The sequence below is a fragment of the Notamacropus eugenii genome, chromosome 2 (assembly GCF_028372415.1).
Source record: "Notamacropus eugenii isolate mMacEug1 chromosome 2, mMacEug1.pri_v2, whole genome shotgun sequence".
Classification (NCBI taxonomy): domain Eukaryota; kingdom Metazoa; phylum Chordata; class Mammalia; order Diprotodontia; family Macropodidae; genus Notamacropus; species Notamacropus eugenii.
In genome coordinates, this window is record NC_092873.1 from 248,308,814 (window position 1) to 248,321,171 (window position 12,358).

The following is a 12,358-nucleotide window of genomic DNA, read 5'->3' on the forward strand; positions in this document are numbered from 1 at the left end:
TAAAGATATTGGTTTGCCATTTTCTTCTCTAGCTCATTTTACAGATGAGGAACTGTGGCAAACAGGGTTCAGTGTCTTGCCCAGGGTCACAAAGCTAGGAAGGATCTGAGGCTGAATTTGAACTCAGTTCTTCCTGACTCCAGGACCAGTTCTATCCAATGTACCCCACCTTGATGCTCAAAACGAATATAATCTCTATCTATTGTGAATTGAGACTACGAATGACACAATAAAGTGCTTTGAAATGTCTGATTTACAAAGTGAGGCAAAAGTCAGTAAAAATGAAGAGATTGTCTGACATCTTCCAACTGTCAAGTGCCTTCTGCCTCACGCTGCATAAGCACAATGATATGAATCTTAATAACTATGGAGTGTGTGTGGCGTAATGATCCAAATGCTCCCTTTTACCTTTACTCATTTCACTAACATTTATCAAGCACCTCTGGTGAGTAAACCTAGCCACTGGGGGAGATGCAAAATTTATGAAAGCAAAGGCCAGTCTCAGAGCCCATAAAGCTAACAGCCTTGTAAGGAACTAAGATAAATACACAGAGAGCTACAATAGAAAATATGACATGACAAATGCAATGAAGAAGAGCAGGGAGAAGTGGTAAGGGCAGGTCAAGGCAAGACGAACCACGCTCCCCTCACTACCGGCCAATGCTTTGTCATCATACCTCATGTCCCAACTTCTGCTGTTAAAGCACCTAAAGCTTCAGCATACAAGCCATGAACTACTTCTGCAGTTAATAATTCACATTATATAAGAATTTAGCATTTCAGAGGTACTTTCTGTATAGCTGAACTAAGAGCAAAGTAGCAGAAATATCGTTCTCTCTACTTTATATCAGATGACTTTATTTATTGACTTTGGGATCACATAGCCATTAGTCAAAGCTGGGATTCACAACTAGGTCTCCCGGCCCTTTCTACTCCCCTGCCTCATTCTGTACAATCTACTTAGGTTCAGTACCACAATTATATATAACTTTCCTTCTGGAATATTCACTGCCATAACAGCTGATACCACACCTAATATTTCTAGTTTTTGTTCCATTAAAATTTGACAAATGCAAGTTGGCCATCCAATAACAATGAAAATAAAACAACATTCATTTGGAATCTGATCTCTTGGTAGAGTAGTTTTGAGTCTAGACAAATAAAAGCTTACCTCAGCCACTTCCTTTTGAAAGGTCAACGTCATCTGTGTTCTGCCATAAACAAAAGGTCCATCTCTTTTAGAAATATTTTCAAGCCACTTAATAATCAGTGGAGTAGACACACTGAAAGGCAGGTTGCCAATAATATACACACTTGGAGGATCTGTTGGAATCAAGGGAAAGGTCCAAGATAATTTTATCAACATACTCTGAACACGTTTTAAGAACAAATTAAAACTGGGTAATTACTGGGCAAACATAAAGCTTCGTGAAAAGATGTTTTAGAATTGCAAAAAACAAAACAAAAAACAGTCCTACTGCAAAATCAAAGACCAAAGGTTAAAATTAAATCTATCCACTGACCCCAAAACACTGAGAAAAATACCCAACATATATTAGGAAGTCTAATAATAATAAATAAAGTGTAATAAAAATTTTGTTTAAACGTAATTATGCTTTTAATGCTTCCAAAGTGATATACAACGTAAGTTTTTTCTCTAAAACAAACTGTGCAATTTTGTACCAAATTTTATTTTGTACTGGTAAGTGCCCTGACAGCAATTACAACAGCATTAGTAAAATTCAAAACAACTATGTGAACAACAGCGAAACAGTCATTGACTTCAACTTACACTAGTCACTCTATGTCTCATTTCTTTCCTCTACAATTAAAATCCAGCTATATAGTTTTTAGGTAGCTATAGAATTGGATTAGAAAACAAGAAAATGGATTGTTACTTAAGCTTACTAAACCACTTGTTTTCCCACACTCCAAAAATACAGGAAGAGACAGACATTTTTAAACATTCCTCAATGCTTTTAGTTTTAGAGATACATGGCTTCTGGTATCTTGGAAGGGGAATAAAAACATAAACACAAAACAATATTCCAAACATATGAAGTAAAAAAATTTCAACAAAGAGAAAACAGCAAGTTTTTAGAAGAAAATCATAAAATATTTTCTCATTTACAATGTATAATTCAGGTGATTTTAAAAGACTTGTTCACAGGAAAAAGTAATGACAATAAACATTTTAAAATAAATGGAAATCACAAGTAAACACTTACCATCTTCCCACTTTTTCTGAAGGTGTAGTGGAAAAGCCTTTTCTAATTTAAATGTCAACACATCCCCATGGACAATTCTCAGTTTTCCTGGTGCTGCATCAGATAGCATCTATTTTATGAAAACCAAATAAAATTCATTAATTCATTCCAATAAATGAACCTCATGAAGTCACATAAGCTCCTCATTCTAGCTCTGCTACAGGTTCACATTATATAAAACTTACAAGCCTTAATTTAAATACCTTTAAAACAGCAGTGATTCTGACTTACTTTTGTTCTGAAGAGTGTCATTTACTGGAATATACATGTTTTTATCCAACTCAACAAATATTTATTCAGTCACCTCTGTGTTAAGGACTGTTTTAAGCACTGGGGATACAAAGATGACTAAAACACAATTTCTGGCATCATGGCCTATAAATTCCAGTCATATTTTTTGAAGGAAATAAAATAAAATGGATAGAAAATGGGAAAAAGAAGACTATTAAAGATTCCACTTTAAATGATAATATTGTGGTTATCACTAAACTTATTAATATAATTAATTAATTAATTATAATTAATATAACAATTCAACTCAAATATTAGGCACCTACTCTATATAAAGCACTATGTTAGGCATGGGGAAAATTCCAAATTTAGAAAAGAAATAGTCCATTTGGGAATATTATATATACAAAATAAACTATACTATAAAATAATACATGGTTGTTGTATGAAAAGTACAAATTGTTATATGAGGCTTGATGGAGGGTCACTAAGGAGTCAAGGAAAGCTTCAAGAAAAAAGTATCATCTGAGCTGGGATTTAAAGATTTCCACAGGTAGAAGGGGAAAATATCATATGCTTAGGGGAAAATGCATGATGCAAGGCAGAGAACAGGGAAAACCTGGGGCAGATATGGATCGCTGACTAGTCCAACCTGGCTAGCACATAGGCTCCATGGATGGAGGCAGAGTGGCGACCAATTATGGAAGGCCTTTGAGTGCTAGTCTAAGGAGTCTCAGCCTTTTTAGGGTAGGCAATAAGAAGTCATTAACAGCATCTGATTTGTGACATAACTTGACCAAAGCAAATTATGACCTTAATTCCAACATGTCTCTTTAAAATGAGTTTTCTTCACTGGAGGCTGACACTTGATAGTGACTAAATTACCATAGGATTCAGAACTGGAATGAAATTTATTTTGTCCACATCCTTATTTTTCAAATAAAGAAAATGAGGTCCAGACAAGTTCAGAGCCTTGCCCAAGGTTACATGGGTAGGAAGGGAGTGGCAGATCTAAATCAGAGACCAAGTCACCTGCCTCTTTGCCTAGACAACACTGTGCTGCTGCTGGTCCTTGGAAGGCAATGAGTTCGAGCTAAAAATAGACTAGATAGGGAGCTTATCATTAGTGTGACTCTGGGCAGTGTCCTATGAGCATTAGCTTCCTCATGTGTAAAATGGTCACAAACATGCCTATCCTATTGACCTCTCAACGTCATCAGAAGGAAAATGCTCCATAAATCTCAACATGTTTGTTACAGGAGGGAGGAGGTCTGATGATAGATGTCACTGGTACAGGCAACTCCCAATGAGGAAACCTCCTCTCTACCAATGCACAACAACAGCAACTCCTTTGCAACTCAGGCTTAGAGGAGGTCCAAAAGCACTGAGAGGTTAAGGAACTAGCCAGGCCTCACCTGGCTAGTATGTGTTACTGTCAGAAACTGGCCCTGAACTTTCTTTCTGACTCTGAAGAGAGTTCTGTATCCACCACTGGCTCTGACTGTTACATGGCCAAAGTTCCATAATACTGTGCCAGATGTGGTGGGGGTAGTGAGGGTCCTAATACTTGTTTTTCTTCTGTAAATTGTGATTTGTTGCAAGGACTCATTCGTGATCCCACCCTCTCTTCAGCATTCTATGTCAAGTTACGTTTCATTTCTATCTTCAGAACAGCTTCTATTTCAGTTTAAACTTTGAATAGACAGCTCCTATCTAGGATAAAAGTGGAATAGATTTAGTGTAGACTTCTCAGATTGTAATTCTTCTCCCAGGGGTAAAGGAGACTGAGAGGCTCAGGTTACAATGCTTTTAGAGTGGAATAATTCCCATATAAGGATATAGACTATGTAGTGCATTAGGGTCTCAATGATTGGATAAAACTTACATAACTTTTTGATGTCTTCATTTCAAAGGGGATTGGCTAGATTTCGTATCTAGAATGTAAGATCATATTCTCATTATGAGAATAATGGTCAGTGGTGGGAGGAGGGTTTTGCGTTAGGGTCTACATATATCACTGCTTTTCCTTTGTCTTTGGCTTTTCCTGCTCCAGACCACCTGGTGGAGGAATTGCCCCGCTTCTTGAGAACTGAATAAATAAACTTTCTGTCATCACTTTGAGAGGCCTCTGAGTAGTTAATTTAAGTAGGGGATCTTGCCATCCCATACAGTTTATGGGGGCTCATCCAGGATCTGTGGCTTTCCAGGGAGATGGCTGGCAACTCAGTTCAAGGGCAGGTGCCCGTGGGGAGATTTCTCCCCTCTATGGTTCTTGAACCCAAGTGTCGAGCCTCCCCCTCTGCAAAGTAATGACCAGAAGCAGAGGAACTCAGTGAGAACAGAAAGTGTAAAGACTCCGAATCCGAAGTTTTGATGTATTTGAAACTCCAACCAGTCAGTGTTGGAAATTGCAGTCAGGCAACTTGAGCACGCATGACCTGGAGGTAAGCAATTGGGGGGCCTGGAAGTCAAATTCAAGAGTCTTAGATAGACTCGGGTTTGGGATTGGTGACGACTCCCAACCAAAATTAGTGGACTGCAGATCCCAAGGGAAAGGGCCCCCCGGGGAACGCTACTGGGTGACTGCTGGTGGGTGAGTGACCCCCACCAAGAGCTAGCAAGAGAACTAGCATAATTCGTTGAGTCTTGGACTTGGAGGTGTCTGGCGACAACCCTCGTGCAAAACAAAATGGGGAAGAAGCAGTCTAAGCCCTGAGCTTCGGAGAGGAGTCAGGATATACTGGTAAATAGTCCCCTGGGAAATCGACTGCAAATTGGCACGAATTATCAAAATATAAAGGGAAGGATAAGAAGAAGAAGATGATTAAGTATAGTTGTTTAGTTTAGGTAGGCACTCAGCTAGGGGGAAATGTCTTCTGGCCGAAGTACAAATCCTCCGAGGACTGGGTTTGCCAAAAATTTAAACCTATATGTACTATTCTATTTTTTGTTAAATGTTTTGTCTGTATATGTTGTGTTGGTATTTCTGTGTGAATGAAAATCTGTGTCTCTGTTTTATCTGATACTTTCTAAGGTTGTAAATTTAGCCAGCCAGCTAGCAGGAGCAGAAAGGCTGAGCTGAACTGTCTTTGAAATTCCTGTTACTCCTCTTCTTCGACCCTCTCAGAGCAGAGGGACAGGGAGGGAGGGAATTTATCTTTTTCTCTCAGACCAAAGAAAGGCATGCTAGCAAGTATTTAACCATTTCCTGCCTCACCCAAAGAAGAAATTTTAGTGTAATGGGAAACAGAAAGTTAACTGAATTCATTCTGGTCGTATTTGGAATTGTGAATAAGTGAAATGTGTCACTCTTAATTTAATGTTTAAGATAGGTTAGAATTTATCAAAGTCTGGTGGAAGTAGGCAGAAGATTAGAAAGTAAAAAAATCTCAAGTAAGCAACTTAGAGCTGAGAGTTTGAATTTAGGTTTAATTAGATCTTGAAGCTAAAGTTTGTACTTTATGTTCAAATTAGATCAATATATATTTGATGCCAGACAATGTATTTAAAGTGGCAAAAAAAAAAAAAATTTAGGTTTTTCTTTTCTTTTTTTTTTTTTTAAAGTGATCACTTTAGAATACGGAAAACTGGCTTTATTTATTTATTTATTTGCAGAGTGGGAGGGTCAGAAGGGATGGGACCAGAACCAAGTCCCTAAAAATATGAGACAAAGGGACTCAGGGGCAGCCCAACGTGTATGGGGAAGAGCCGGTCAGAGAGGACCTCCGAGAGGACCCCTAACTTGCTGGGCATGAGGAAAGAAGGGGCATTTATCAAGGAATTGTCCTCAGCAGAGAGATGAGCAGAAAGTCTGCTCTCTCATGGAGTTACCTGGGTCACTTGATAAGTAAAGGAAAAGAAAAAAAGAAGTTAGATCCCTCTTGGGTAGAAGGAATAATACAGACAGCTCAGCCAGAAAATAAAAGAGCACTCCGAAAATTCCTGGGCCTGGTGGGATATTGCAGGAATTGGATAGACTCACATGCAGTCCTAACTAAACCCTTATATAGTCATCTACTGGAAGGGAAACCAGAGCATATTCAATGGGACTCTGAGAGTGAGCAAAGTTTTAAACAACTCAAGGAGATTTTAATCTCAGCCCCAGTATTAATGTTACCCTCAATAGAGAAGCCCTTTCATTTCTTTGTGAACACAGACAAGGGGGTGGCCTTGGGAGTCCTGGCACAAATAAGAGGAGGGCAGGAACATTTGGTGGCATTTTTATCAAAAATGTTAGATCCAGTAGCAAAAGGATGGCCAACCTGCATACAGGCTGTGGCAGCTACAGCCCTTTTAGGAGAGGAAAGTAGAAAAATAACTTTTGGAGGCTGTTTGATAGTAAGTGTACCCCATCAGGTGCGATCCATCCTGAACCAGAGGGCCAGGAGGTGGCTGACGGATTCAAGGATTCTGAAGTATGAGGCCATATTACTAGAAAAAGATGATTTAATACTGTCTCAAGATCATAACCTCAATCCAGCTAGTTTCCTGTCAGCCTTTCCCCAAGGAGCCTGCAGACCTGGAACACCATTGTTTGAATATAACTGATTATCAGACAAAGGTAAGGGAGGATTTACAAGAGTCCCTGTTGCTTGAAGGAGTGAATTGGTTTATATATGGGTCCTCCCGAGTGGTGGAAGGGAAGAGACTGAATAGGTATGCTATAATAGATGGGATAGTTATTCTCTAGTACAGGCCAGCAGCTTACCTAAGACTTGGTCAGCACAAACTTGTGAACTATATGCTTTACATCACGCTTTAAAATTGTTAGATGGGAAAGAGGGATCTATATATACAGACTCTAAATATGTCTGAGGAATGGCCCATGTCTTTGGGAAAATACAGGAAGAAAGAGGAATGATGAATAGTAAGGGAAGAGATCTAGCTCACACCACATTACTTACTAAAGTATTGAGCAATTTATTGTTGCCGAAAGCAATTGCTGTTGTGCATGTGAAGGGACGTCAAATAGGGAACACCTCTGAGGGTAAGGGAAATCGCCTTGCCAATGAGGAAGCAAGGAAGGTGGGGGAAAGGGAACTTGGACAAACTGAAATGTTGGTATTAATTCCTGTCTTGCCTCTCAATATCCCCTCCCCATCCTATACCCAGGAAGAGAGGAAAAAGTTTCAGGACTTAGGAGCCAAAGAGGCAGAGGGAGGACGCTAGTTTCTCCCAGATGGCCATGAGGTACTGACCAAGGCGGGGATGAGACGAGTCTTACAACATCTACATCAAAGTAGTCATTGGGATGTCCAAAACCTGTGTGATGCTGTGTTGACTAAGTTTGTGTCACCGGGCTTATCCACTCTGGACAGACAGTTGGTGGAGGGCTGTCTGATTTGTCGAAGGACGAATAAGACTGCTCAACGCCATACCCCACAAGGGGGCAGGCTTCCAGGATACAGACCCTTCCAAAGTATTCAGGTGGACTTCACCGAACTACCATCAGTGGGCAGTCTCAAATACCTGCTGGTCATAATAGACCACTTGACCTCATGGGTAGAGGCCTTTCCCTTATCACGAGCCACTGTCTCCACAGTTAGTAAGATATTATTGGAACAGATAATTCCACGGTATGGCACGGTGGAGAGGATAGATTCGGATCAAGGTACCCACTTTACTGCCAAAGTTCTGCAGTCTTTGATAAAGGCATTGGAGATTTCTTGGGAGTTCCATACCCCTTGGCACCCTCCTTCCTCAGGCAAGGTAGAAAGAATGAATCAGGAAATCAAGAAACAGCTAACTAGATTAACCTTGGAAACACAGTTACCATGGACCAAGTGTTTGCCATTGGCTCTCTGAAGAATTAGAACAAAACCTCGCAAAGATGTGGGCCTATCTCCTTATGAACTTTTGTAAGGGCATCCCTACCTGGGGATACAGGAAGGAAACTGGGATCCAATTGCTGATAATAGGGATAGATTTATAAGGGAATATGTGTTTGCTTTAACTAAACATTTGCATGAACTGCGACTTAAGGGACTTATCGCTCAGACTCCCCCTCTAGGTTTTGTGGTGCACAAGTTTAAACCCGGTGACTGGGTCCTGATCTGGGTGTGGAAGGAGAAGTTAACTCCGACCTAGGAAGGTCCCTACCAGGTTCCTTGACTTCAGACACAGCTGTAAGAACCCAGGAACAAGGCTGGACTCAATATATCAGAGTAAAAGGACCCGTGGACGCCCCGAAGGAGTGATCTGCAGACCCTGACCTGGCAAATGAACTGAAGCTCCATTTAAAGCGTGTGTGAGAACACACAAAATTTGGAAAGGGATAGCCAATGAGGCCTCTCTATAAATTCATTATATGTTCTCTTGTTTGGGGAACCATACTAGGGTTATTATTGTTTGTTCTTAACAGAGAACTACTGCAACATAGATTGATCTCAAGATTATTTACTTGCCAGAAGGGGGAGTTTGTGGAAAACTCAATCTGTCCACATGTTGTTTGAAAGTTGATGATAATGGAAGAATAGTGAAAGAGATCACCAAGAATATCAGGAAAGTTGCCCATATTCCTGTACAAACTTGGGACTCCCTTTTAATACGTCCTGGTGGTCTTGGTTTGAAGGGGGCTGGTGGAAAAGATTACAGTGGTTTGGCCTCATAGCAATTAGTGGTATTATATTACTTCCTATTTGTCTGCCTTGTTTGATTTCACTTATCACTAGGATAGTTAGAAATTCTTTACTAAGGCTTGCTAGATTAAAAGAAAGAACCGAAGAAGCCATTCAGTTGATGATACTAAAGAAGGAAGGATGGGCACCTGTGGAGACAAAAAGACAGGAGAGATCCTGATGGGGATGGAGAAACTGATAGACAATGTGAGATCATGCTATAGAACTTTGGTTGAAATATCCGTGAGAAGTCTTCAGGTTAATAAATAAGAGGAGGGATTGAGTGGAATAGATTTAGTGAAGACTTCTCAGATTGTAATTCTTCTCCCAGGGGTAAAGGAGACTGAGAGGCTCAGATTACAATGCTTTTAGAGTGGAATAATTCCCATATAAGGATATAGACTATGTAGTGCATTAGGGTCTCAATGATTGGATAAAACTTACATAACTTTTCGATGTCTTCATTTCAAAGGGGATTGGCTAGATTTCGTGTCTAGAATGTAAGATCATATTTCTCAGCTAATGAGAATAATGGTCAGTGGTGGGAGGAGGGTTTTGCATTAGGGTCTATATATATCACTGCTTTTCCTTTGTCTTTGTCTTTTCCTGCTCCAGACCACCTGGTGGAAGAATTGCCCCGCTTCTTGAGAACTGAATAAATAAACTTTCTGTCATCACTTTGAGAGGCCTCTGAGTAGTTAATTTAAGTAGGGGATCTTGCCATCCCGTACAGATACCACTTTTCTCATTTCACAGATGAAGAACAAAATGGCAATCAAAAAAACTGGGATGAAACATATGTGGGAAATGAGGCACATGATCTTTACTCATTTAACTTTTAAATTTTATTAGGAGAAAATTACACTTATTAAATGTGTCCCCAACCAAGGTAACTGTTACTGCCATGATCCCCAAATTACCAGGATTCCCAAGAAAGAGGGAAGTTTAGCTGAGAACACCCTAGTCTCTATCCCCCTCCTTCCTATACCTTACTCTTAGGATATTTCCCTCTCTACCTGTATAATGATCTCCAGGCACAGTACTGGCCTGGAGATCAGAAAGCCTGAGTTTTAGCCATGGCTCTGCCACTAATGAACTCTAAAAACTAGAACACATCACTTTGTTTTTCTGGGCCCCCTTCTTTCCTTATCCTTAAAATAAAGTCACTGAAGCAGGTGGTTCGTTCCAGGTCTGAGAACCTAATTCTATGGTCCATTCCAGAACTAACATTCCATGTTCCATATGTCAAAAAGCAGCTCTTCAAAAGAAACAAATAAATAAAATTATAGGTACAAAGCACAAGTTGACTGAATACTACCTACTGGCCATGCTAAATCTACTAAATAACTCTCCCTGAAATACCAAGGGAATATCTGAAAGTTATGTCAAGTTATTACTTCCCAACTGCTTCAAGACACAGTTGGGGCCCATTTCCATCTCCCACTATTTCCTTTTTTCCCCCTCTTATTTCTTCTGTACTCTTTTCTAATAAATGATGGAGTTCTTCTGCAAACACCTCAGCTCAAAAAAATCATCTTTTTTGTCCTTTCCCCATCTGCCACTTATGGAACACCAATCAATCAATCAATAAACATTTACCAAGCACCTACTATGCGCTGGACACTGTGCTAAGTGCTGAGGATATAAAAAGAGGCAAGAGACAGTCTCTTCCCTCAAGAAGGTCACATTCTAACAGGGGAGATAACAAAGATAAACATGATAAACAGGAAATAATTAACAGAGGGAAGGCACTAGATTTAAGAAGGATTGGGAAAGGCTTCCTATAGAAGATGGGATTTTAGTTGGAGTAACAGGAAGCCAGGAAAGCCAGTCGGCAAAGATGAAGGAGAGCATTATGGGCATGGGTGACATCTAGAGATGGGAAAGTCTTGTTTGTGCAATAGCCAGTGTCACTGCACTGGATTAAACAGTATATACTGAGGAGTTAGGTGTAAGTAAGTAAAAAGGCTGGAAAAGTGGAAGGGGGCAAAGTTATGAAGGTCCTTGAATGCCACGCAAAGGAGTTTGTATCTGATTCTGGAAGTAATAGGGAGCCACTGGAGTTTAGTAGGATGGGAGGAGTGACACAGCTGAATCTGTATTCTAAGAAAATTGCTTTAGTGGCGGATGGAGGATGGATTGGAGTGGGAAGAAAGCTGAGGTTGGCAAACCCAACAAAAAACTGCTGCAGTAGCCCAGAGATGAGGTAGTAAGAACTGTACCAGCGTGGGAGGGGTGTCAGAGAAGAGAAGAGGCATATTCAAGAGACGTTGCAAAGGTGAAACTGACAAGCGTTGGCAACAGACTGGATATGGGCTGGGGCGAAGGGGTCATGTGCGCGCGCATGTGTGTGTGTGTGAGAGGGAGAGAGAGAGAGAGAGATAGTGAGGAGCTGAGGGTGATCCTTGGTTGTGAAACTGAGAGACAGAAAATGCTGATGCCCTCTACCATAATAGGGAAGGCAGGAAGGAAGTGGAAAAGATGTAGGGGGAAAGATAATAAATTCCCTTTCAGACATGCTGAGTATAAGGTGTTTCCTGAATATTCAGTTTGCGATATCTCAAAGGCAGCTAAGAGATATGAGACTGAAAGTCAGCAGAGAGGTTGGGGAATAGTAGGGAGATTTGAGAATTGTCAGCACAGATGGTAACTAAATCCATAGGAGCTGATGAGGGAGAAGAGAAGAGGACAGAGACTTGTGGGACACCCACAATCAGAGAGCATGAATTGGATGAAGGTTCAGCAAAGAAAGCTCAGAAGGAGTGGTCAGATAGGAAGAGACCTGGGGAAGAGTGGTGTTCTAAAAACGTAAAGAAAGAGGGTAGATGTCAAGGAGGAGAGAGTGACCAATAGTGTCAATGACTACAGAGATCAATAGCATTCTCTTATATTTACATACCACAATTAGTTCTTTCATTCTTCAATCAATATGTACCCATTCTGTTTCCAACTATTTTTTTTTCCAACTATTTTGATATCACAAAAAGTGAGACCATTAATATTTATGAAACATCTTCTGCTGTCAAGATTTCCTTGGGGTAAACGCTCAGCAGTGGATTCTCCATATAAAAGAGTATGAATAGTTTAACAACTTTTCTTATATAATTCTAATTGTTTCCAGAAGAGTTGGAATAATTTTCAGCTTTCCAAACAGTTGATTAGACTGCCTATCTTTCCCCAGACCATAAAATACTGACTTATCTTTTATTGCCTTTGGTAATTTGATGGTTGACAGGTGAAACT

The 12,358-nt window shown here is 40.2% G+C and overlaps 1 protein-coding gene across 2 annotated transcripts in view; it reads right to left on the minus strand.

Annotated features, from left to right (window-relative positions):
* Window positions 1-12,358, minus strand: part of TFB1M (transcription factor B1, mitochondrial) — a 79,628-nt gene that overhangs the window by 58,460 nt on the left and 8,810 nt on the right. For both annotated transcript variants that reach the window (XM_072643765.1, XM_072643764.1), the window contains 2 exons: window positions 2,229-2,337; window positions 1,172-1,323 (listed from right to left, as the gene is read on the minus strand). In XM_072643765.1, the coding sequence (XP_072499866.1) occupies window positions 1,172-1,323; window positions 2,229-2,337 (261 nt within the window). The remainder of the gene's footprint in view (window positions 1-1,171; window positions 1,324-2,228; window positions 2,338-12,358) is intronic.